General features: G+C 48.7%; 1 protein-coding gene across 10 annotated transcripts in view; it reads left to right on the top strand.

Annotated features, from left to right (window-relative positions):
• Positions 1-24,649, top strand: part of Ppp1r16a (protein phosphatase 1 regulatory subunit 16A) — a 24,942-nt gene extending 293 nt beyond the window's left edge. Inside the window, exons 2-13 of one of the 10 annotated variants that reach the window (XM_033760799.1) lie at positions 236-299; positions 7,728-7,829; positions 19,326-20,277; positions 21,323-21,393; positions 21,468-21,613; positions 22,461-22,564; positions 22,633-22,757; positions 22,861-22,986; positions 23,068-23,143; positions 23,225-23,354; positions 23,472-23,637; positions 24,065-24,649. In XM_033760799.1, the coding sequence (XP_033616690.1) occupies positions 20,019-20,277; positions 21,323-21,393; positions 21,468-21,613; positions 22,461-22,564; positions 22,633-22,757; positions 22,861-22,986; positions 23,068-23,143; positions 23,225-23,354; positions 23,472-23,637; positions 24,065-24,439 (1,578 nt within the window). In that variant the 5' untranslated portion in view covers positions 236-299; positions 7,728-7,829; positions 19,326-20,018 and the 3' untranslated portion in view covers positions 24,440-24,649. Of the gene's footprint in view, positions 1-235; positions 300-7,727; positions 7,830-8,849; positions 8,892-13,808; positions 13,865-17,311; positions 17,439-19,325; positions 20,278-21,322; positions 21,394-21,467; positions 21,614-22,460; positions 22,565-22,632; positions 22,758-22,860; positions 22,987-23,067; positions 23,144-23,224; positions 23,355-23,471; positions 23,638-24,064 lie in introns of those variants that run through there. The other 9 variants (XM_010630483.2, XM_033760798.1, XM_033760802.1 and 6 more) reach the window with 9 other exon arrangements.
• Positions 24,650-25,184: the final 535 nt, after the last annotated feature.

Raw genomic sequence — 25,184 nt, 5'->3', positions numbered from 1 at the left:
GCGTTGGGGAGCCGGCCTGGCCGGGCCGGGCCGGGCAGGCTGTTGAACCACTGAGGGCGCGAGCGAGGAAGCAGGAGGAGCAGGCCGGGACGGGCTGCTAGCTGCTAGTGCTGAGGTCAGGAGACGCTTCCAGAAGAGGCCGCCCTTAGAGGCTCTAGGATCTAAGTGTGAAGTCTTAAGTGTTCTTTTACCCTGTTAGTCAGGTGAGCATTGCCAGAACGGACTTTGTTTTCAGGTGAGGACGTTCAGGCCGCGGAAGAGAAAGCATTTGCCCAGGTGTTCTCTGCGTTTGTAGTTAGGTAAGAGGATAAACTGGAGCTTCTGGGGGATTCAAGTGACCTCACTTTTGTAGGCGGGCGCCAGGGCTGCACCTCATAGACTGGGATCAGGCAAGAGTATGAACCAATTCAGAGCTGAGTTTATTTGGGCCGCTGGCTGAGCCAAAGAGGCTCAGGCAGGGCACGATGGATTTAATTTCTATGGGATTAACGAGGGGAAGGTATGTAGAGAAGTCACAGGCTCTGGAAGCTAGCCCTCCCCACAGCTATGTGATTTCTATTCTTGCTTGTACTTGGAGGTGCAGGTGCAGGTGCAGGAGAGGGCACCACACTGCTCCTCTCAAACTTTCTGTAGCCCGGCAGTGAGCCCTCCTGGACGGTTCCCCACCTCGTTTTCTCTGGCAGGATTGGGGTTTCCTGTAGAAGCCAGGTTCTCCTGAAGGCCATCAAGTTTGCCTCAGGGACCCAGGGCCACCACTTGCCAGCATGGGGGAGCTCCAGTACAGGGAGCACAGAGCTCAGTTGCCTGAGGGATGGTGGCTGGCTGGTGGGATCTGCCCAAATCCTGGTTTTGTGTTTGTCATTGTGACAAAAGTTCAGAGTTATGAGGTACTAACTGCCTGCCCCTGCTCCAAGTCTCCAGTCTTGCCCATGGCTGGGCTGGGGATACTTTAGTGGGTTCTTCCCTCTCCTGATGCTTGGGCTGGATTTACCCCTTTTGGCTGGGGCCTTCCCTTCTGTCTCGATTGGCCTTTCCCAGCCTCCTCCCTCATCTGCTTGGGATGTGCTTGGACTCTGCTCTTTCCATAGGGTTTCCTGGGCTGGCAGGCAGCTAGCGAGGGGACTTATAACTTTGGGTTCAACTTTGAAGTCTCTGTACTAAGGATTCCTGAATCTTTGATCTGTATCAACAACTGATTGCTGTGGATGTCTCCACTGCATGCAGCTGAGGAACCTTAGTCCCAGGTGACCCAACAGACTGTCTCAGCTCCCAGATTGCACACTTGCTGTGTTCCAAGTGGGCCCAACCCCAGTGCCTGAACCTCATCTACCTGTTGGCCAAAATGAGACATCTGGGTAGCAGTTGCAGGCTCTTCCTCTATGTTCAAGCTGTCTTGGAACTTCCTTCTGGATGTCTCTGGCTCATGGCCATGCATACCTGAATGAACACCTTTCTGTGTCCCATCTCATTTCCCATTCTGATTGTTGTTTTAGACTGGGTCTCTCTATTGTCTAGACTGGCCTTGAACTCACAGTCCTTTTGCCTTCAGCCTCCTAAGTGGCTGAGATTACAGGTTTGCACCACCATGCAGGGCTCTTCCTGTATTATTTTGTACCCCCAGTGCTGGGCTAGCCTATGTAGTGGCTGTTCACCTGTTTATCCATTAGTGTGGGTTTTGTTTTGTTTTTGTACTGGGAGCCGAATCCAGAATCTTCACATTGAGCTACATCCCCAGCCACCCCCTTCCCCCTTTTTGTGAGAGGGTCTTGTTAAGTTACCCAGGCTGGCCCTGAACTTGGGATCTTCCTGCTTCAGGCTTCCAAGTAGCTGGATTATAGATGTTTGGCATCACTCCTGGCTTGAATGCTCTATTTTAAGTGTACAGTTCTGGGTTTTGTAAATATCACCATAATCTAGTTATAAAACATTTTCATCACCCCAAAAAGTTCACTTCATGGTCCAACTGACCTCTCTCCCCCTCTCCCTCTCCCTCTCAGGTGTACCCAGGGGCTTCTTGCTGGGTCCTTTTTAGTGCCTCTTTAAAATTTTTTTTTTTTTTTTGGTATTGGGGATTGAACTCGGGTCCTTCCACTTGAGAGGCAGATGGTGGAACCACTTAGTTAAATCCCGGGCCTTCTTTTAAATTTTTAAGACAAGGTCTCAATAAGTTGGTAGATTGCCTATGCTGGGCTCTAATTTATGATCTTCCTGCCTCAGCCTCCTAGAGTGCTGGGATCACCACCATGCCTGACTCCACATTCTCTTTAGATATTCTCATCCTTTTACCAGATTCACATTTTCTTTTTCTTTTTCTGGTGGTAGGAATTGAACCTGGGGTCTGGTTCTGCTAGGCAAATGCTATACCATGGAGCAGCTCCCTCAACTTCATTATTATAAAGTTTATCCATTCTCATGAATTCATGTGTGGTGGTAGTTTACTGCAGCCTTAACTTGCATATCTCTAGATTTAAAAGTGTTGAGTGCACCTTTTCACATGTTTATTTTATTGACTTTATATCTTTTTTGTGGAGTATCTGTTTAAATCTTTTGTCCTTAAAAAAATGGGTGGTAGCCAGGCTTAGTAGAGCATGCCTGTAGTCCTAGTACTCCAGAGGCTGAGGCAGGAGGATCACTGAGAGTTTGAGGCCACCCTGAGCTACATAATGAGTTCAAAGCCAGCCTGAACTGCGTAGTGCAACCCTGTCTCAAAAAACCAAAAAGTGTGTGTGGGGGAGGCTATAAACTGAGTGTGGTGGTACATGCCTGTATTCCTAGCTCTTGGGAACCTGAGGCGTGAAGATCAAAGTTCTAGGCTTACCTGGGCTAGAGAGTTGAGACCCCATCTCAGAAATGAATGAATGGGGGCTGGGGATTTAGCTCAGTGTTTCCATTGCCAGCCTCACAAGCACAAGCACCTGAGTTCGATCTCCGTACACAAGTACAAGCATCTGAGTTCGATCTCCATTAGCAAAAACAAAACAAAAAAGGAATGAATGAATGGGCCTGGGGATTTAGCTCAGTGGCGCTGCACCTGCCTCATAAGTGCAAGGTCCTGAGTTTGATTCCCCATACCTTAAAAAACAGAAAAAGAATGAATGAGTGAAGAAAAAGTAAGAATGAACCAGTGACTGAAGCTGGGGATATAGCTTAGAGATGGATCACTTGCCTAGCCTGTGAGAGACCCTGGTTTCATCCTCAGCACTGCAGAAACAAATACAAAAAAATGGATTGTTTGTCTTACCAAATTTTAAGAGTTCATGGGCAGGACATGGTGGCACACTCCTGTAATCCCAGCATTTGGGAAACTGAGGCAGGAGGCTGAGATGAGAGGATCAATGTGAATTTGAGGCCACCCTGGGCAACATAGTGAGTTCAAGGCCAGCCTAAACTGTACAGTAAGACCTTGTCTCAAAACAGAACAAAACAATTTTTAGGAGTTCTTTATATTTTTACAATACAAGTCCTTTGTCTCTCTCTCTCTCTCTCTCACACACACACACACACACACACACACATATATATATTTTTTTTTGTGTGTGTGTGTGTGTGTGTGTGTGTATTGGGAATTGAACTCGGGTCCTTGTGCTTGTGAGGCAGGCTGTGGCATCACTGAGCTAAATCCCTGGCTGTCAGGTGTATATATTGCAAATAACATTCTCCTAGTCTGTAGTTTGTCTTTTTTTTTTTTCTTGGCATTGTCTGAAGAACAGTTTGTCTTTTTTTTTTTTTTCTTGGCAGTCTGAAGAACAGATTCTTTTTTTTTTTTAATTAATTAATTTATTTTTTTTTGAGACAGGGTCTCACTATGTAGTTGAGACTGACCTGGAACTCACTATGTAGCCCAGGCTGGTCTCGAACTCAGAGTGATCCTCCTGCCTCAGCCTCCTCCTGCTGGGATTACAGGTGTGTGCCACCACGCCCAGAAGATTCTTTTAATTTTGATGAAATCCAATTTATCAATTTTTTTCTTTTCTTTATACTTTTATGATACAAGCAGGGGTGAAGGTCCAGTGATTTCTCTGTGGATATTTACATTGCTCCAACTCCCCTTACCTTTTTATGTTTGTTTTTTTTTAGAGACAGGGTCTTACTGTGCAGTCTAGACTGACTTCCAACTCATGATCTTTCTGCTAGCCTCCTGCTGTGGCTGGGATTACAGGCCTGTATGCTGGCTCTACTCCCAACCCCTTTTTGTGACACTGGGGATCAAATCTAGAGACCTCCTACCACATAGGTACATCCCCAACCCTTTTTATTATTTTTTTTTAAATTTTCTAAGTTGCCCAGGTGGGACCACAATTTGTAGTCCGCCTCACCCTCCCAGAATGCTGGGATTACAGGTATGTATAGGGCCTGACTTTTTGTTTTTGGTACCGGGGATCGAACTCTGGTCCTTGTGCTTGCAAAGCAGGCAGTAGAACCACTGAGCTAAATCCTCAGCACTATTTTTTATTTTTTATTTTTTGTACTGGAAATTGAACCCAGGGACCTTTGCACTGATCTAAATCCCCAGCCTACCTGCTTGCTCTCTCCTTCCCTCTCTCCCTTCCTTTCTACCTTTTTTCATTTCTTTCTAGACAGGGTCTAGCTAAGTAACCCACCACACTGGCTCTTGCTGACATTTTAACAATGTAGAACATGTTCTGTTTCTTCACTTATTTAGATCTGTTGCTATATAATAATAAATCATCTCAAAATATAGTTGCTATACAATAAACATTTATTATCTTAAAGTCTATGGATTAGGAATTCAAACTGGCTTTGCTGGATGGTTCTGGCTCTGTCTCCTGTGGTGGTGGTTAGGTGATCAGCAGTATCCTCTGGCAAGATTGATGCTCCTTATAGAGATATGATCAGGAATCCTCGATTCTTCAAACACAGGGTGCTCTCTCAGCTGCTTGAGTGTCTCATGACGGGGCAGCCCATCTTCTCCAATGTGAGTGTCTAGAAGAGAGCAAGAAGCTGCATGGCCTTTATGACCTGCCTCTGAAGGTTTGCACCTTGACTTCTGCCTTCTGTGTCTTCTTGTTTGTTAGAAGGAAGTAATTAAATTTAATCTGTGCTTAGGAAATAGGTTGAGCTTCACCTTCTGAGGGGAGCATTAAAATATTTCATGCTTTCTGATTCTATTGTAAATAATTCAGAATTTCTATTGTCCAGCTTTTACTTGCTAGAAAAAATTCATAGAAATGATTTTGTCATAATATTCTGGTAGCCTACAGTGTTGCTAAATATACACATTTGTTCTGGTAGATCTTTTGCAGGGCTTTAAAACATAAGCATATTTTTCTGCATCTAATAAGTTTTACTTCTTGTTTTTCCATGGGCCAGGGATTTAGCTCAGTGGTTCCACTGCCTGCCTCGAAAGTGCTAGGTCCTGAGTTTGATTCCCAGTACCAAAAAAAAAAGACTTTCTGTTTTTCCATCTGTCTTTTATTTCTTGCTTTAGCACATGGCAAGGACCTTTAATACAAGGTTGATAGAATGAGGTTAGCTGTCTTTACTTTGTTCCCAATCCTAGGAAAAAAGTGTTAATTTTTTTCCCATTAGGTACGATTTAGCTGTAGGTTTTCTGGAGGTGTTTTTTTTATCAGGTTGAGGAATTTTTTCCTTTCTAAGTTTTTGGAGAGTTTGTTTGTTTGTTTGTTTGTTTTTTAATTGTGAATGGATATTGAGTTTTGCAGAGTGCTTTACTTTTTTTTTCTTTTTGGTACTGGGGATCAAATTTGGGACCTTGTTCTTGTGAGGCAGGCGACGGTCAGTGTGCTTTTCTTCTGCCTCTTCCTTCCTTCCTTTCTTTCTTTTTTTCTCTGACACAGGGTTTTACCAGGTAGTTCAGGCTGGCCTCAAACTCATGGTGCTCTTGCTGCCTCAGCCTTTCGAGTGCTGGGATTACAGGCATATACCACCATTCCTGGCTGCTATTTTCTGCTTCTATTGGATATATATATATATATATATATATATATATGTATGTATGTATGTATGTGTGTATATATATGTGTATATACGTGTGTATATATACATATATATATCTCCTGCCACTGTACTGGGTATTGAACCCAGGGCTTGTGTGTGTTGAGCACATACTCTGTCACTGAGCTGTAAAACCCCAGCCCACCTGTATCTTTTTAAAATAATAAAAACTTTGTTCATTTTTAATTTTTATTTATTTTTCAAGTGTTCTACCACTGAGCTACACTTCTACCCTGACTTTTCTTTTTCTGGTACTGGTGATTGAACTAAGGATCTGTGCTTTTGAGGCAGGTGTGGCACAACTGAGCTAAATCTCCAGCTCATTTCATTATTTCTATATATTTCAATTTAGTAGGTTTTTTTTTTTTTTTTTTTTTTTTTTTTTTTTGCTACTGGGGCTCAAACTTGGGATCTTGCGCTTGCGAGGAGGCAGGTGGAAGAACCACTGAGCTAAATCCTTGGCCCTAAATTTAGTAGTTTTTATTGTTGTTGTTTTTAACACAACTCGCTTTGTAGCTTCCTTTGTAGCTCAGGCTGACCTCAGACTTTCCGTGTAGCTAAAGCTGGTCTTAAACTCACTACACTCTTGCGTTAGCCTCCCTAAGTGCTAGGATTACAGGTATGTACTACAGTGTCCTCCTCGGTTTGGTAATATTTCATTTTCATTTAGTTCTTTTTGTGGTTCTGGGGATTGAACTCAGGAGCACTCTACCACTGAGTTTTTTGTTTTGTTTTGGTACCGGGGATCGAACTCTGAACCTTGGCCTTGCAAGTCAGGCACAGTGCCACTGAGCTAAGTCCCCCACAACCACCCCCCCCTTTTTTTTTACGTTGAGGCAAGCTCTCATGCTGTTGCCTAGGCTAGCCTCAAACTTATGATCCTTCTATCTCAGCCTCTGGAATTCCTCTTCAAAATTCACTTTTATTTTGTTTTGCCACTGTTGTACTTAACAGAATTTAGTTTCTGAATCTACACAATGTGTGTCATGCTCACGTTAATTTTTTTTTTTCAAATGCAGATGTTCCTGGCTCTGCCTAGCTGCCTGCCTGCTGCTTTCTCTTACTTTCTTGCTTCTTGCTTTCTTCCTTTTGCCCTCTTCTCCTCCCCTCCTCCCTCTCTCTTTCTAACAGTCTTGCTGTGTAGTTCAGGCTGGCCTCGAACTCCAAGTGATCCTCCTGCCTTAGCCTTGTGTATTCTGGGATTACAAGTGTGTGACACCATGCCTGGCTAGCTGCTTTCATTTGGGCATAGCCTTTGACTCTTTGCTGTGAGTTCAGTTTATTAGATTTATTTTATAACCTTGTGACAAAGGGAAAGAAATTTGATGCAGGAAATTCATAGCCTCCCCTGATTTCTGGGGAGAGACCCTCCCAGATCCTCTGACCCTAACAGATACTACTAGGAGAGCTCATGGTTACTATGCCATTCCCCATGTAGTCAACACATAACTCCAGACCTGGGTGCTGAGCAAAACCAGAGTATTGTGGAGGAAGTAAACAAATGTGAGGTTTTCCTTTCTTAGAGGACAGTCAGGCAGGCAGTTGTTTGGTTTTGGTTTTGGTTTTTGGAGACACGGTCTCTTACTCTATTGCTTAGGCTAGCTTTGAACTTACTATTTAGCACAGGCTGGCCTTGAACTCATAGAGATCTTACTGGCTTATCCTCTGGAGTGCTGGGATTGGTTTACAGGCTTGTGCCACTATGCCAGGAAGGAGTTGTTATTGAACTAAATAATGTTTCATTTTTGTAGGTCAAAAATGGTTGAAGGAATCTGAATATTATGGTGCATGCCTGTTATCTCAGCATTCTTGGAGGCTGAGGCATGAGGATCACAAGTTCAAGCCCAGCCTGAGTAAGTTAGACCTTATCTTTTTTTTTTTTTCCAAGACCTTATTTTAAAGTGAAAAAAAAAAAAAAATGTGCTGGAGCCGGGGATTTGACTCAGTGGTTCTGCCACCTGCCTTGCAAGCGCAAGGGCCTGAGTTTGATCCCCAGTACCACAAAACAAAAAAATGTGCTGGATATGTAGCTCAGTGTAAAGGTTCTGGGATTAATTCCTAATATTAGTCCCTCACCCCTCCAAAAAAAACAATAGTGGAAGTTTTCAGTTTCCTATGATTTTCTGGCTGAATGTCAATGCTAGTGGAACTCGAGGGAACATTGAGAAAGAACACAGAGCCTCCTGCAGAGACCAAAAGGGAAGCTGAGATCAGAAGACAGCACGTGTTAATTGCCTGCAACACAGGATGAAGGAGGACACTCTTGATAATGTACAGTGAGTTGGATGTTGCTCAGAGCAGTTATTGCCATGTGGACTAGTGGGAAAAAATTGAATCTGGAATAACCCCTCCTCACTATGGGAGCCCAACTTGTGAACAGGGTCACTGCAGAACATTGGAGAGAGGCGACTTCAAAATCTATGGTACTAGAACTGCTGGAAATCAGAATGGGGAAGATATGAAAATGGGCCGAGTATCAGTTATGTATTTCTGTATAACAAGTCCACAAACGGGGCTGCCTAAGTCATAAAAGCTGCGGTGCAGTAGGTGTGGGGTAAAGTTCACATCTTTGTCCTGAATGCTGGACATGAAACTAGAGGATTTAATGTTTGCCCTGTTGGGTTTTGGTCTTATTTTGGTCCCATTCCTTTTGGAATGGAAATGTTTACCCTGTGCATTGTAGGCAGTGTTTAACTTTGTGTTTTTATTTTTTGTTTTTTTTATTGGTACTGGGGATTGAACTCAGGACCTTGTGCTTGCAAGGTAGGCAGTGGAACCACTGAGCTAAATCCCTGGCCCTGACGTTTTTTTTTTTTTTTGAGACGGGCGTCTCACTTTGTAGTGCAGGCTGGCCTTGAACTCATGGAGATCCTCCTGCCTCAACCTCCTGAGTGCGACGACGGCTGATATCATAGGTATGTGCCACTACACCTGGCAACTTTGATGATTCTTAGAGCTGGACTAAATACATTTTGTATAAAGAGTTGCAAATGAGTCTTTTGGGGGCCTGGGGTGGAATTTTTTTTCTTTGGTCCCGGGGATCGAACTGGGTCTTTGGGCTTGTGAGGCAGGCAGCAGTACCATTGAGCTAAACCCCTGGACTGGAAATATGTTTTTTGACCTTTGTTTTTATTCTTTTGAGACAGAGTCTCACTATTCCAGGCTGGGCTTGAACTCATGCGATCCTCCTACCTCAGCCTCCTGAGTGCTGGGATTACAGGTGTATGCCACCTCCCTCCCCCCAACAGCCTCATGTGCTCATAGTTGGGACTGTTTGGAACGTGATTGAATGATAGGGTCCATGTAGGTGACTTGCTGTTAGGAGCTGGGTTTTTGTTCAGAGAGGTAGATCACTAGGGGCATGACCTGGAAAAGTATGTCTCTCTCACTGGCTCCTCCCCTTTCTCTGATTCCTGACTGCCATAACATGAGCAGTTTTCTTCTGACAGGCCTTCCCACCATTCTTTCCTATTTTGGAGTCAGACGATTGGACTGAAACCTCTAAAAAATGTGAGCCAAAATAAGCCTCTTTCTTTTTTCCAGGTACCAGGGATCAAACTAAGGACTTTGTGTTTGTGGAGACAGGCGTGGCACCACTGAGCTAAATCCCTGGTTAAACCTCTTTTTCTTTAGGCTGTGGTATTGTGCCTCAGTGACAAGAAAGTAACGACACACAAGGTCTCACTGAATTATTCAGGTTGGGCTAGAATTTGAATTTTCCTGCCTTTGCCTCCCAGAGTGGCAGAATGAGATTCATACCACCATGGCTGGCTATAGGGCTGGTCTTGAAGTCGCCTTGTGACAGCTTCACTGTCTGTGCCAGGATCATGTGACAGCTGATTTCTTCTCAGAGTTTGGCTGCCTGGCTATCCTGATGGTTCCCACTGCTGGTGGAGCTAGGCACCCGAGGCTATCCATGTCCTTAGTATGTGGGTGTTGTTTCCTGAGTCCTCCTCTGTGATTAGAGAATTTTATGTGGAATGCTGAGGCCTGTGATTCTGTGGGGCAGCAGCTACAGTGGATGGCCAGGGCATTTGTCCTCTTAGCCACTATCCACAGACTTAGTGGTCACAAGAGAAGGTCACAGTTACTCGTACCTACCCAACACTTCATCTCTAAGGTCTTTTTAATTGTCTTTCTGATAAATGTACACCAGTGTGTGCTGGGTCTCAGTGTGTATCTCTCTGATGGCTAATGTGGACTGGAGCACCTTTTATGTTTATTGATTGCTTTTCATCATCTCCTGAAGTAGCAGTGTAAGTCTTTGGCCCATATTCCTATTAGGTAGATATTTTTTCTGGTGTTTTTTTTTTGTTTTTTTTTTATACCGGGGATTGAACTCAGGACCTTGCACTTTTGAGGTATGCGGCGGCACCACTGAACTAAATCCCTGACCCTGTTTTTTTGTTTTTTTGTTTTTTTAATTCTTGATTCTGTATTGCAAATATCTCTTACCCCATGGTTTGCTTTTTTGTTCTTTTTAGCTTTTTTTGAAACAGGGCCTCACTATGTAGTTAAGGCTGGTCTTGAACACACTGTGTACCACAGGTTGGCCTAAAACTCATGACAATCCTCCTGCCTCAGCCTCCTAAGTGCTGGAATTATAGGTGTGCACTGTCACACCTGGCTTTTTGTTTTTAGAGGTAGATTGATTCACATTTTTTGTTTTGTTCTGTTTTTTTGTTTTTTTGAGACAGGGTCTCACTATGTAGTTGAGACTGATCTGGAACTCACTATGTAGCCCAGGCTGGTCTCGAACTCACAGCGATCCTCCTGCCTCAGCCTCCCAAGTGCTGGGATTACAGGCATGCGCCACCATGCCCATCCTGATTCACATTATTTTGAAGGCAGTAGTTCAGAGTCATGTCATTCCCTGGACTCATGGCAACTCTGCCTGACTGTACCACACATTTCTCAGAAGGGTGTTAATGTCACCATGCTTTCTGATCCTGCACAGCTTTGGGTGCGTTGGTGTGTGCTTGTGTTTGCAAGTTCTCTGTAGTTCTGTCACATCTACATGGATTTATGGGATTACCACAGTCAAGCTACCTTCTCAAGCTACCCTTCCCCAGCCCCAGTTCCTACAGATCTATTGTCCAGTTCTGTGGCTGTACCATGCCAGCTGTGTTCTTTAAATGGTGTCATGCATCATGTGACCTTTGAGATTAGCTCCACTCAAGTCCCGGCATCAAGTATTTGTGCCTCTTGACAGCTAGGAGTCTTCTGTGGTGTGGATAATAGACCACTGTGTGTCTAACTGTCCACCTGTTGAAGACATCTGGATTATTTCTAATTTGGGGCTGTTACAAATAAAGCCTCTATAAACATTTGTAATAGCTTTAAAATGTCATTGCTCTGGGATAAATGCCTGAGTGCAGCTGCTGGGTTCTATGTTTGTGTGTATGTGTGTGTGTTGGGATTGAACTCAGGGCCTCATACATGCTAAACCCTTATTCTACTACACTTTGCCCTCACCACCTCCACAACCCTTCCCCACCACTTTCTTTTTTTCTTTCTTTCTTTTCTTTTTTTTTTTTTGGTACTGGGGATCAAACTAAGGACCTAGCAGTTGCAGTGCCACTGAGCTACATCCCCGACTCCTTGTCCCCCACTTTCTTAAAGAAACCACCAAACTGGCTGGCATAGTGGCCTGTAATCTCAGCTACTCTAGACACTGTCAGGAGGATTTCTTTTTTTCTTTCTTTTCTTTTTTTTTTGGTTTTTTGAGACAGGGTCTCACTATGTAGTTGAGACTGACCTGGAACTCACTATGTAGTCCAGGCTGGTCTCAAACTCACAGCGATCCTCCTGCCTCAGCCTCCTGAGTGCTGGGATTACAGGCATGCGCCACCACGCCCGGCTCTTGTCAGGAGGATTTCTAGTTCAAGCCCAGACTAGGCAATTTAATGAGACCTGTCTCAAAAAGTAAAAATGCTGAGGTTGTAGCTCAATGGTAGAGTTCTCATCTAGCATGCTCAGGGGCCTGAGTTAAATCCCCAGTACTAGAAAAGAAACTGTTGTACTGTTTTCCAAAGTGGAAGAACCACTTTTTGTTCCCACCAGCAGTGTATGAGACCCATCCTTTTCCCATGTCCTTCATTTGCATATCTCATAGGTCTTACTTTGCATTTCCCTAGTGGTTAGTGACTCTCTTTTCATAGCCTTATTTACCAACTATAATTTTATGTTTAGATGTACTGTACACCTGGGGAAGGGGCCGGAATTAGTTTCTTTTTTGGGGGCGGGTACTGGGGATTGAACTCAGGTCCTTGCGCTTGCAAGGCAGGCCACTGAACCACTGAGCTAAATCCCCGGCCCAAGAATTAGTTTCTTTATATGTGTATATCCCTTGGACCCAGCACCATTTACTAAAACAACTAATTCTACTGATGTATGGCATCAGAAAGCAAGCATCAAAGGCCAGGAATTTAGCTCAGTGGTTCTCTCACCTGCTTCACAAGTGCAAGATCCTGAGTTCAATCTCTGGTACCAGAAAAAAAAAAAATCAAGCATCCAAACATGTATGGGTTCACTTGTAGACCTCCCTTTTCTGTTGACTTATTTCTCCATTTAAGCAAACACCTCAGAGTCTCATCCAAACTCTATCTATCTATCTATCTATCTATCTATATCTATCTATCTATCTATCTATCTATCTATCTATCTATCTATCTATCTCTTTTCTGGTACTGGGGATTGAACTCAGGACCTTACATTTGCCTGGCAGGTGCTGTGCCACTGAGCTACATCCCCAGCCCACCTTAACTTTACAATAAGGCTTGTATCTAATGGTGTAAGTACTTCAAATTTTTTCTTTCTCTGGATTGTGCCAACTGTTCTTGGCCTTTTTTATGCAGAATGGAAAGTCAGATTGTAAGTTTCAAATACTCTGTTGAGATTTAGATTATAACTTCACTGACTCACATCATTACCTACTTAGTCATCCCACTATGAGCATGGTGTCTTCTTCCATTTATTTAGGTCTTCTATCTTGTTTTGCAATATTGTTTTATGGTTCTCTGTGCATATCTTTTATTAGGTTTCTTCATAAGCATTGACCCTTTTAGATGCTGTTATACTTCATGCATGGGAGGGTGGTGTCCTCTTCTGATGTTCTGTCCTCTTGGGATGCATGTTTCTACCTAGGAGATGAGAAGAGACTGAGGCAGGCAAGCAGTGAGATTTCCACAGCATGGGGCATCAGTGGGTATGGTCAGGGTTGGGTCACTGTGACTGGCTCTGTTAGCAGGACCTGATATGAGAGGGATAAAGAACTCTGACTTGAAGTTTGGGGTGGACAGGGATGGGGACATGGACAGGACAACATGGGGGAGCTCTGGGATATTGGGGTGAAGGTCACAGGAGTGAGGAGATAAGAAAACAGGGAGTGGAATTGAGATGACAGGGTGAAGGGAATAATTGGGAAAGAGGATAGGGCCATTAGCAGGGAGAGGAGGTCAAGGCTTTGCGAGGCCAGGGAGGTGAAAACTATAGAGGCCAGGAATTCAGCCACAGAGATGGGAGGATGGCTGATCAAGAGCTGATGCTGGCTGGCTACTATAGCAGATGACTTGTGCCTCAACCAGAACTGCAGGCTTCCAGTGATGAATAAGAGGGGTGGGTGCTCCACTTTTAGGTAGGGGGAGAGAAACAGCTCCCATAGAGAGTTGCTGGATGAAACAAATAGATTCCCTTAGGAGAGGAGACAGGGTCCTGACTGGTGACAGCAGGAGCCTCCTGGGAAGGTTTTCCTGAGTGAGAGACAACTGAGCCTGAATCAGAAGTCTCCTTCCCTCCTAGTTTAAATTCTCAGGAGGATTTTCTCCTTGCAGGGTGATGTCTCCTTCCCTTGGGCTGCTGCTCTACAGAGTCTCAAATCTGACAGCAGGTGTGTGTTGCAGTCTCTTACACAGGAGGGTCAGGACTTGGTAGGCAATGAATCCTCTTTCCTCCTGTGATTTGCAAGTGTGTTAGGGAGGTGGGTATAGCCTGAGGTTCTGTGGGATTTGTGTCCTCTGAACTGTCCATGGTTTGCTGCTCTGTTCACTACTCCTGTTCACTGTGAATGTTTTTGCCCCATTGTTCGTCTGCCTTCTGATCTTGTAGGTTTTTCTTTGTTTTATAATGCAGACATTTGAAAATTCAGTGAAATTGGATTGATTGGTTGATTGATTGATTGATTGATTGATATTTGGTGGATTAAACCTAGAGTCTTCACTCTGAGCTACATCTCCACAACTTTTTTAATTTTTTATTTTGAGACACAGCCTCACTAAGTCACAACGTTGCCCAGATTTGGCTCAACCTAGAGGATCAACTTGTGAACCTTCTGCTTCAGCCTCCCAGAGTGCTGAGATTATAGGCATATGTAATGTCTGACTTATACATTTTTTTATTTCTGCTTTTTTACGGAGTAACAGTGCATTTTTTATTTTTATTTATTTATTTGTATGGGGGTGGTTTGAGACAGGGTCTCACTATGTAGTTGAGACTGACCTGGAACTCACTATGTAGCACAGGCTGGTCTCGAACTCACAGTGATCCTCCTGCCTCAACCTCCTGAGTGCTGGGACTACAGGCGTGTGCCACCACGCCCGGCTCATAGTGCATTTTTTAAAAAACAAGTTGTCACTAGATTATCAAGGCTGGCTTTGAACTTGTAATCTTCCTTCTTCAGCTTCCTGAGTAGCCAGGACTATGCATATGTCCCACTTCACCTAGCTCTGTGTATAATCTTATACTTTTTTTCCTTTGCAGAAGAAAAATATTTCTGATTTTTTTTTTTTTTTTTTTTTTTTTGAGACAGGGTCATACTGTGTAGTTTAGGCTGGCCTTGAATTCATGGCAGTCCTCGTGCCTCAGCCTCCCCAGAGCTGAGATTACAGGTTTATGCCACCACACCCTGAGGAGATAATAAAACCATTTCTTGGAGCTCTTTCCATCATGATTCATAGGAAGCTTCCTCACAAACCCTTCAGGGGGCATATTTAATTAGATCCCTTGTTCAACATTTAGGTCCTCCCTGTGTTTTCTGTCATGTGCTAGTGCAGCAAATGGCCAGGCAGCACTTCAGGTACTTAGTGGCTGTGCAGATAGATAGAGCTTCATCATGGCAAAGTGTGGCTTGGGAGGCCGAGGCAGGAGAACTGTCATGAGTTCAAGGCCAGCCTGAGCTACATAGTGACACTCTCAAAAAGCAAAAACAAACAATAAAAGGCGGCTGAGTGTCCCATAGTGAGTCCTGGAGGTGGCCACAGTGGCCTTGTCCCCAAGATACAAGCTAAAGAGGCTGGAGCTGCCCCCTGCTGGTCTCCTCTCTAGCAGCTGCAGTGCTCTTCTAAACCCATAGCCAGAGATTCCTTCATGCATGCTCTACTCATGCAAAAAAGTCTGTATCTGTGATACCTTTAACCAGAGTCCTGTTGGCCTTTGCACCTGATCTTAGCTCCCTCTGGGCACTTTCTGGGGGCACTGAGCTCTACCTGATCCTGTTGACAGATGCCCATTAGCTGGTACTCTACAAAATGCCTATGTGTAATTTCACTTGGCCAGGATGGTGAGCATTTAGGTAGTATCCTATCTTTTGCTATATAGGTATTCCTCATTTATCAACTGAGTTCAGTTCCTGAGACTAGGTTGTTAAATGGATTGGTCACTAAATGAGGAATTGTATATGGTATGTACATTACAATAGTCAGAACAAAGAAATGGTCAAAGGAAACTCAGACTTGATGACTGCTTTTATTTGCATAACTCTTACATGCAGTACTGTAATGTATAACAGAAGATAAAACTATAGTACTGTACTGTACAATCAGCAAAAATTATAGTACTGTATAAACAGGGTATACTGTACAAAAAACATTGAGGCTCTATAAACAAGATGTACAGCTGTACAAAAAATAGGTCATAAGTCTGAAAGTTGTCGAACAGGTAGGTCGTTAAAGGAGGAATGTTTGTAATAGATATTGCTACAAACAAAAGTATTCTGGTTGTGAATTATAGGAACTCATTCTAAGCAGCTTAAGTACTACAAGAATATGAAGTCCGAGAGAAGCAGAGAGAGGGAAGGCAGGCTGGGTCAGGGAATCCCGTGTCATTTCTCCAATTTCTGCCTATTGCCCACTGCCTTGCTACCCACAGGCTTTCTCCTCTGGTGTGCAGCCCAAGACCAGAGTGCTGTCTTCTCACTGCCTCCAGGGCTGTCCTTACCCTTCTCCCTTACCTGTTGTGTGGGGAGGGGCAAGAGAAAGGGGGCTGCCAAAGGGGTCTTGTGATGCACGGACAAACACTCAGCTCCAAAGACCATGATGCACCGTGTGCTTATCTGTGAGCATAGGGCTTGTAGTAGGGCCCTATCTGCTGCCCAACCTTCTTGCCATTTCTCTGAGCCTCTTCCCTCCCTGCCCTCACTTGTCTGTCTTTCCTTCCTCTTAACAGGGCATGCTTCTGCCTATCCCTTGACGTTGAGTTGGTTGAATAAAGTGATGCTTACGCCCTCCTTCTCGGTTCTTGTGTACCACACACACAATGAAATAAGTGTGCAAAGCACCATGGTGAAGTGGTTAGCGGAGCAGGCCTGGATTTAGGCAAGGCCTTGGTTTCCTAGTGTGGAAAAATAGAGATGATGGGAGGGGCCTGATGGAGGAGGGCTGTGACGGTAGGATGGGTGAGGTGTACTGAGTGCCCTTGGGCTGGGCCAGTCAGGTAGTCTGCCTGTGTCTTACACAATGAAATAAGTGTGCAAAGCACCATGGTGAAGTGGTTAGCGGAGCAGGCCTGGATTTAGGCAAGGCCTTGGTTTCCTAGTGTGGAAAAATAGAGATGATGGGAGGGGCCTGATGGAGGAGGGCTGTGACGGTAGGATGGGTGAGGTGTACTGAGTGCCCTTGGGCTGGGCCAGTCAGGTAGTCTGCCTGTGTCTTCCCTGAAGCTGCTGGAGCCTGGGTTTCTGCATTCATCATGGGTGCCCTAATATGTGCTCTGTAGTCTGGGGACAGCCCAGTGGTGTTCAGGCTGAGGGCTGGGTAGGGGCAGTAGTCAGCAGCCTTCCAGGAGACTCCTCCCAATTCGGTCCCATATTCCTGTGCAGTTTACCCAGACTCAGAGCCGAGAACTGGAACAAATCAACCAGATTATCTCTTTGACATTCCAAAGAGGCTTGGGGGAGGATTTATGGACTGGGGCAAGAGCTGCTCTGCTCAGCCCTCTCCTGGCCTGCATGTGTTGTGATCTCCCTTCGGTAGAACTCTGTCAAGCTGACCACTGAGTGTACTGGTGGGCCGATCTAGCTTTTTTTTTTTTCCTTTGGGGGTACCAGGGATCGAACTCGGGACCTTGTGCTTGTGATGCAGGCAATGGAACCACTGAGCTAAATTCCCGGCCTTATAGGCTAGTCTGTCTTGTGGCTGGGACAAAGGACCATACCTTGGAGAAGTTTGGCTGGGACAGCCAAGATCCAGGTAGGCAGGAGGTGGCCTTTTCTTGTGAAACTTCAGACTTGCTCCCACTGACCTTTGGCTGGCACATCCCTTCTAAAACTGGCTTCTGCAGAGAGGCCAAGCAATGTTGGAAGGAACTAAGGGGCTGGACTCTTAGGACTCAGCCTGGAGGGTGTGGGGCACTGGACATCTTGGAAAGAGAACTGCCTGAGTCCATGCGGGTTGGGGCCTGAATAGTGGGCCTGCAACTCCAGTACTTCCTGGGTACCTCCTTTTCTCTTAGAGGAAGCTGTCAGTGGGGCAAGAGCCCACCTGAGGTCCCGTAGAGATGGTCCTTTGGAAGGTGGGCCTGAACTCCAGGGAAGGAGAGACTCCTTGTGGCTTGGCAGCCCCTGCTGTAGTTCACTCTTCTCATTGCAGCCAGGAGGGTTATGCTGCAACTCTTTTGATGCTCCTAGTGTGGATCTCAAAAGCCTACATGTCTTCCATTTGGAAAGTATCAGCCATCCTAAGGTTGTTTCTCTTCTGTAGGATGGGGCATCAGACTGTCTTTCCTTCTGTCAAATGCTGGGGTAAGGGTGATGTCCCTTAAATCTTTTTCCTTCCTGTGTCCAGAGATGAGGCAGGCAGGGGCAGTGTGCTTTGCTCTTTGTTGTGATCTCTTGGAGAGAGCTGTGGGCCAATTCGCTGGCAGAGTACTAAAGACATCTGTGGGTCCCACCTCACCAGCCCTTTAGGGAAGAGGGTGTCTACTGCAGGTGGCAGAAGAGAGGGAGCACTCTGTTACATGGCAGGATCTGTTCTTGCCCAAGAGGAGCTGGCAGGGTGCCTGCAGGATATAGCTTGCCTGTCTTGGGTGGGGATGCTGGGGTCCAAAGGTACCAGAAGAATCTGGGAGCCCTGGGAGGGTGTCAGGCCGTCTCATGCCTGCTGAGGTGGCCAAACTCAGAAGCAGGCTGATCAGAGTCAGAGTGCTGCTGAGAAAGCTCTTGACCTGGCAGAGTACACACCAGGCTGGAGCTGAGGGTGCTGGTGCTGTCATCCCAGTGATCCTCAGACCAGACTTGCAGGGGGCTATGTCAAGCCAGTAAGACCTGTGAAGTGTGGCTCCAATTTTCAGAAGGGACCTGATGGCCTAATATGACCTGGCCTAGGGATAGGGGTGTTTACTGAGACCACGGTGCACCAGTCTGGCTAGAGGGAAGGTAAAGCTCGCCTTTAGATGGTAGCAAGGCCTTGCCTGGTGAAGAATGGGACTCCAGGCAGGTTCCTTTAGGTTGAGTGTTGCTGGGCCTGTGAAGACCCTTTTGACAGCATCAGGGTGTGTGGCAGGACTGGGGCCAGGGTGGGCATATCAGATGGGCTGTGCCAGCCTGTGCCTGTGGGTCCTAGAGGGTCACCTGTGCTGTTTCCTTGTGACCCTGGCTGCTAGTGTAACTCAAGATGGCTGAAGTCTTGACTGACTGGGGGCTGGGTGGTGAGAGGCCAGGGTGCAAGTTAAGACAGGCCAAGGCCTAGGAGGCAGGGCCTGCCAAGCCCTTGAGCCATCCCAGCTGAGCTCAGGGAGACCTTGCCCTCACAGCCTGGGGGTAGTGCTTGGCCCTGGGGCAGCCCCATGGGGACAGCCTGGCTGGGAGTCATCCTTCTGGCCCTGAGTGCCCAGCTGCACAGCCCTTTCTGGAAAGGTTGGTGGGAAGCCCAAGATGCTTCTGGTCCTGCCCTTTCATGAGTGTGTGGGGCAGAACAGCCCACCCAGAACTGTTGTCCTACAGTGTGTTGTCCTACAGCTCTGTGCAGAGGGAGGGTCCCATAGGACCCCGAGAGGGCAGGGAGACAGACTGGTCACACCTGAGCCTGCTGCCCCGCCCTATGAGCTGGCCTCAATGTGCTTCCTTATTTGCTCCCTAGGTGTGTGCAGCTGCCGGAAGGGGAGGCTCCCCAGTGCCCTCTGTGCCCTGACTACCTAGAGATCCTCACCCCTGGACACTGGGAACCAAGACCCTAGGACTGAGCACAAGCTCTGTGCTGGTCTCTGCAGCTGTACCTCCTGAGTGCTGATGCACTGAAGGGAAGGCCAGCGGGAAGGGGTAGGCAGGGCTGGCCATGGCTGCTCCAGGCCCCTCCTGGGCTCCTGACGCCTGGAGGGGGAGCTCCCAGGGGCTCTCAAGGGCCTACTGCTGATGGGCCTTGCCCTTCCTGCCTCTTGGCAAGGTGTCTTATCTAGGTAATTAGCTTCAGACCCTGGACTGAGGCTGGTCAGGTCTTAGGGCTACTTCCCCACAGGTTGTGCACCCTGACCCCACAGGGAGGTGAGGCACTGTCCCTGCAGAGGCCCTGCTGTCCAAGCAGCTAAGGAGCCAGGCCTGCCTGGGAGTGCTGTGGGCGCCCCCTGTGCTGCCCTTGCTGCTTGAGCTTTGCCCCTCAGGGCTGCCTGGGCCTTTTTGACCCAGTCTTGCCAGGGGCAGAGGGCACCAAGCCTTAGGAAGGTGATGCCCCCGAGGGTGCCTGTTCAGCCAGCTGCCCCACCCCTCAGGCCCAGCCTGGCCCCCAATCCCCCCACTGTGGTGCCCCGAGCATACCTGTGGGCAGACATCTACCATCATGGCCGAGCACCTGGAGCTGCTGGCAGAGATGCCTATGGTGGGCAGGATGAGCACCCAGGAGCGTCTGAAGCACGCCCAGAAACGACGTGCCCAGCAGGTGAAGCTGTGGGCCCAGGCTGAGAAGGAGGCCCAGGGCAAGAAAGTCCATGGGGAGCGGCCACAGAAGGAGGGAGCTGGCCAAGGGCCACAGAAAAAGGTCCTTTTCCTTCCCAGCATTGCCCTTCTGGAAGCTGCTGCCCGAAATGACCTGGAGGAAGGTGAGTGTGCTTAATCCCAAGGAGCACACAGTGGGTACTCTTGTCTACTGGGTGTGTCCCTGTCTTGTGTTGGGGTTTAGGGTTGGGCCTAGGCTTGTCCACAGCTCCTGAGCTCTAGCCCTTGGGTCTGACCTGGCCTCTGACCCCAGGGCAGCACTGGGTTCCACCCTTAGGAGAGCTTGTGCCGGGACAGCTATCTTTCAGCAGGGCCACATGTGGAAGGTCCTGCTGAGAGGTGGGGACCTGCAGAAGTACCCAATGCTGGCTGATAGCCCTTACTGCATTTGTCCAGTATGTGGGGCTGCCAAAGTCCTGGTCCCTGCTTGCTTGGGTGCCAAGTCCCCGCCTTCATGTGGCTGACATCCAGGGTGCCCATGGGCTGGCTTCTCTCAACACAGTCCTAGGCCCTGCCTTTGGCTCCTTCCTCTCCATCAGAACTTTTTAGCCTGAGACAGCCCTGGCCTTTCAGCTGCCCATTCCTTTCCTAGTCGTGGTGTTTGCAGCTGCACTGTGTGCAGGGATCTAGGGTCTAGAAGAAGGGGCATCTTGATGTCTCTTGAGGGCTTTTCCTGTGTCCCCTGGGGCAGAGGGCTGTAGGGAGTGAAGAAAGGGAAATGGGCACTGCTTGTGAGGCTGTAGCTGGTAGCCTGTGAGGAGTGGAGGGTGCGGATGATTCTTGTGCTGGGGCTGGGCAGACTATTGAGGGAGCTGCTGCCTCCTGTGCTCATACTTTAGGCCAATGACAGCGAACCTTTTAGAACTTTCAGGGATACAAACAGCAGGCTGTGATACACATGCCATAGGTTCACTTTGACTGCTCTAGGACGTAGGAGCTTCATGTTCTGGGGTCTGAGCAGCTGGGGCCATGGTGTGGGAGGGTAGGGTTACTGTGCTTCTAGCCTACCTGGGTCAGATAGATGCCCTGTTCTCCTCAGCCTGTATACCCTCTGCCATCTGCATCATCCTTCTGCACCCTTCCCTAGCCCTGGGCAGTAGCATGGGACAGTCACAGGCCTTACCCAAACTCACCTTCCACTTCTTACAGTCTGCCAGTTCCTCAGGAATGGGGTCAGCCCTGATCTGGCCAATGAGGATGGCCTGACTGCACTGCACCAGGTCAGCCTGTGGATGGTGTTGGGGGTGGTTAGGGGCTGGCTGGGGCTCAGGCCACTCAGTGTGCTTGTTTGCAGTGCTGCATAGATGACTTCCAAGAGATGGTGCAGCAGCTTCTGGAGGCTGGGGCTGATGTCAATGCCCGCGACAGTGAGAGCTGGACACCTCTCCATGCTGCAGCCACCTGTGGCCATTTGCACCTGGTGGAGCTCCTCATCTCCCGGTATGACCCACTGCACCTCTGATAGGGACAGTCTTACTCGCCAACGGAAGGTCAAGTGGCTCCTTTACATAGCTCCCCCAGTCCCGAATTCCTGTGTCCCCACTTCCTCTGCTGACCTTGCCTGGGATTCTGGGGAATGAATGTGTGCTCAGCATGCTCTTAGATCTGACTGGCAGGCTGGACCTCCAACTCCAGGGCCTTCTGGGTCTGCAGTATTGAGGGTAGAATTGGTAAGGAAAAGGGGAGCAAAGGTTCCAGGTGGACTGGAAGGGGGCAGGATGAAGGTAGAGCAGGCAAGGCTGGTGGCTACACCAGGTTCAGGGGCCTCTGCTTCCTTTTCCCAGTTCCATGCTTCTCAAGACTGTTCTTCACATAGCAGTGCCTCCTTGGAGGTGGGGGTGCCACTGGCAGGACCCTAGGGCTCCTCTGGGAGCTGGTGATGGACTGTAAGTGGGCTGTAAGCCCTAGATATCCCCTGGCCCTCCTCCTCCATGGCACATGAAGACCTCCTCTGTGTTTTGTGCTCCCCAGTACCCTGGCCTGCTTCCCCTGCTATTTGGGGCTTCAGTAGAATCCTTGCACACCCACTGCAACTATACCCAATGTATTTGTGGGGGTAGATAGGGAGAATATAGGATGGCCACTCTGGCTTAGGGACAGGATTGAGGGTAAGGGCTGGCCACATGGACCAGAGGCTACCTGTCCCAGCCTACATATCCTCGGGCAGTGCTAGGCTGAAGGACTCTTCAAGAGGACCTTTTAAAAGTGAACTGGGGACTCCCTGAGTGAGGAGTATGGAGTATGAGAAGGGGTCCTGAGGCCAGGGCCTTGTCCATCTTCTTTGCAGTGGTGCAGACCTCCTGGCAGTTAACACCGACGGAAACATGCCCTATGACCTGTGTGAGGACGAGCAGACACTGGACTTCCTGGAGACTGCCATGGCTAGCCAAGGTAAGTGTGCCATGACTGCCTACAGGGTAGAGCCTCGGTGTTCTCTCTCTTAGCCTGCTGCCCCACAGGCATCACCCAGGGCAGCATTGAGGAAGCCCGCACAGTGCCAGAGCTGCGCATGCTGGATGACCTCCAGGGCCTGCTGCATACTGGGGCTGATCTCAATGACCCCCTGGACCATGGAGCCACACTGGTGAGGATTCTGGGTCGTGTCAGTGGGTCTGCCATGGGACTGGGGGGCTTTCTGCCAAAGGGGTATGGGGTAAGGATTCAGGGATGGGTGGCTTGCCCTATAGCTGCACATTGCCGCTGCCAATGGATTCAGTGAGGTGGCTGCCCTGCTGCTGGAGCATGGAGCCAGCCTGAGCGCCAAGGACCGAGATGGCTGGGAGCCATTGCATGCTGCAGCCTACTGGGGCCAGGTGAGCTTGGGCAGGAGGAGGTGGGCAGGGGCTCCTGGCTTTCGTGTGAGCACTCTACAGGCCTGGCTAACTGGCCCACAGGTGCATCTGGCAGAGCTGCTTGTGGCCCATGGGGCTGATCTGAACGGGAAGTCCCTGATGGATGAGACACCCCTAGGTGAGCACACAAGGCAGCCTCCACTGGTGAGAGGGGGTGGTGGGAAGGGTATTTATGACACCTGTGCCCACCTCTCCTCAGATGTGTGTGGGGATGAGGAAGTGCGGGCCAAGCTGCTGGAGCTGAAGCACAAGCATGATGCACTTTTGCGAGGCCAGGGCCGTCAGCGTTCCCTCCTGCGCCGCCGCACTTCCAGTGCAGGCAGCCGAGGGTGAGCCACTTACCTAGAACACTGCTTGACCCTTTGCCCTCAGAACTGTCATCTGGCAGGAGCTAACCAAAGAACTCTGGGCAGAGTCCCTTTGTCATCCTGTCCCTTTTCCCCCAGGAAGGTGGTGAGACGGGTGAGCCTGACCCAGCGCACCAACTTGTACCGCAAGGAGCATGCCCAGGAGGCCATTGTGTGGCAACAACCACAACCCACCAGCCCAGAGCCACTGGAGGATGATGAAGACCGCCAGACAGATGCTGAGCTCCAGCTTCCACCCCCAGAGGTGAGACCCAGCCCACACACTGCCCCATCTTTTTTGTTTGTTTGTTTTTGAGACAAGGTTCCGATACATAGTTCAGGCTGGCCTTGAACTCACTATGTAGTCCAGGCTGGCCTTGAATTTGTGATAATCCTCCTGCCTCAGCCTCCCCAGTGCTGGAATTACAGCTGTGTGCTTCATGCCCAGCAGCCCCATCTTTTAAATGGCCTTGATGTGAGGGCCTGCAGTGGGACTTGTCTTTAGTGCCCCCATCTCCATCAGTACTAGACTCCTTGTGGAAGGGGTAGGACCAGGATCCTGCCCTGGATGTGCTGCAACCCTCACCCCTCATGTCTGTCCCTTCTCAACCTCACAGCCTAGTGCCTAAGGCTGGGGCAGGTGAAAAGGGGGTACTTCCTGATGTCTTCTGGGGTCTTGGTTCTGTCCCCAGGAAGATGACCCCGACATGGCCAGGTCACACAATGGCCAGGTAGAGGGCCCCCCAGGGCGGCACCTGTACTCCAAGCGGCTGGACCGGAGGGTCTCCTACCAACTGAGCCCACTGGACAGCATGGCCTCCAACAACCTGGTCCGAGACAAGGCCCATCAAACTCTGGCAGATCTCAAGCGCCAGCGAGCTGCTGCCAAGCTATTACAACTGTCACCTGAGGGGTCTGAGACCCCTGAGCCTAGCCTGCCTACTGACACTGAGACCTCCCATCCAGGCTGTGGCTCCAGGGCAGGCGGGGACCCACCCCTGCTCAAGCTCACAGCCCCTTCAGAAGAGGCTCATATGGAAAAGAGGCCCTGCTGCCTCCTCATGTGAGGGCCAGTGCTCAAGGTGGCAGGGTCCCATCCCCAGGCCCAGCCAGAGTATGTGCCCTGGCACTGCAGGAAAGCAGCTAGTGTAGTCTCCACAGCTTCCCCCTCCCAGGACACTGGCCTTCTCTCAGGGATGGATCTGTGGCAGAGCCATACCTGCAACATCGGCTGCAAAGACTTTATTCTGTGACTCTTGATAAAGGGCTGTTTGCCACCAAGTCTTCCTGTGTCTCAGCTGGGGAGGGGCAGACCATGTGGCTGTGTTGGCTGCCACCCATGCCCACGAGCACCCAGGCCTGTAGGTGCACGCTGGGGCTCGCTTGTGTGGGAGGGAGGCCCACAGCCACTGTACAAGAAGCCTAGCCTTCACCTACACCCTCATTTGCCAGGTTCAGCCTCCTGGAGGCTCCTCTGTAACTCTGTGCTTCCCTGAGGACAACAGGGTGCTTTGTCAGGAAACCCTTTCGGGCCAGGGCTGAGGGTGTCCATGCAGAGGGACCAGGACTCTGGCCTGGAAAGGGAAGTGGTGTTTTCCACAGAACTCCTGGGCTATAGCCAGTGGGGCAGAAAAGGCACAAGGCTGGCATCAGACACTTCCTGGCTGTTCCTGGCACACAGCCCTGATACTGGGCCTGACTGCCAGCTTTGGTCTGGGCTGCTATAGGTGACAAGTAGTTGGCCACTTACACTGAGCTGGCTGGGAACAATGCATCAGGGTGAGAGGGGCCCTTTAGGGGCCTCAAGCTGGA

This window comes from Fukomys damarensis, unplaced genomic scaffold (assembly GCF_012274545.1).
Source record: "Fukomys damarensis isolate Sample0158 unplaced genomic scaffold, DMR_v1.0_HiC HiC_scaffold_5, whole genome shotgun sequence".
Taxonomy (NCBI): Eukaryota; Metazoa; Chordata; class Mammalia; order Rodentia; family Bathyergidae; genus Fukomys; species Fukomys damarensis.
Note: the sequence above shows the minus strand (reverse complement) of the source record. Positions and strands in the feature narration are given on the sequence as shown.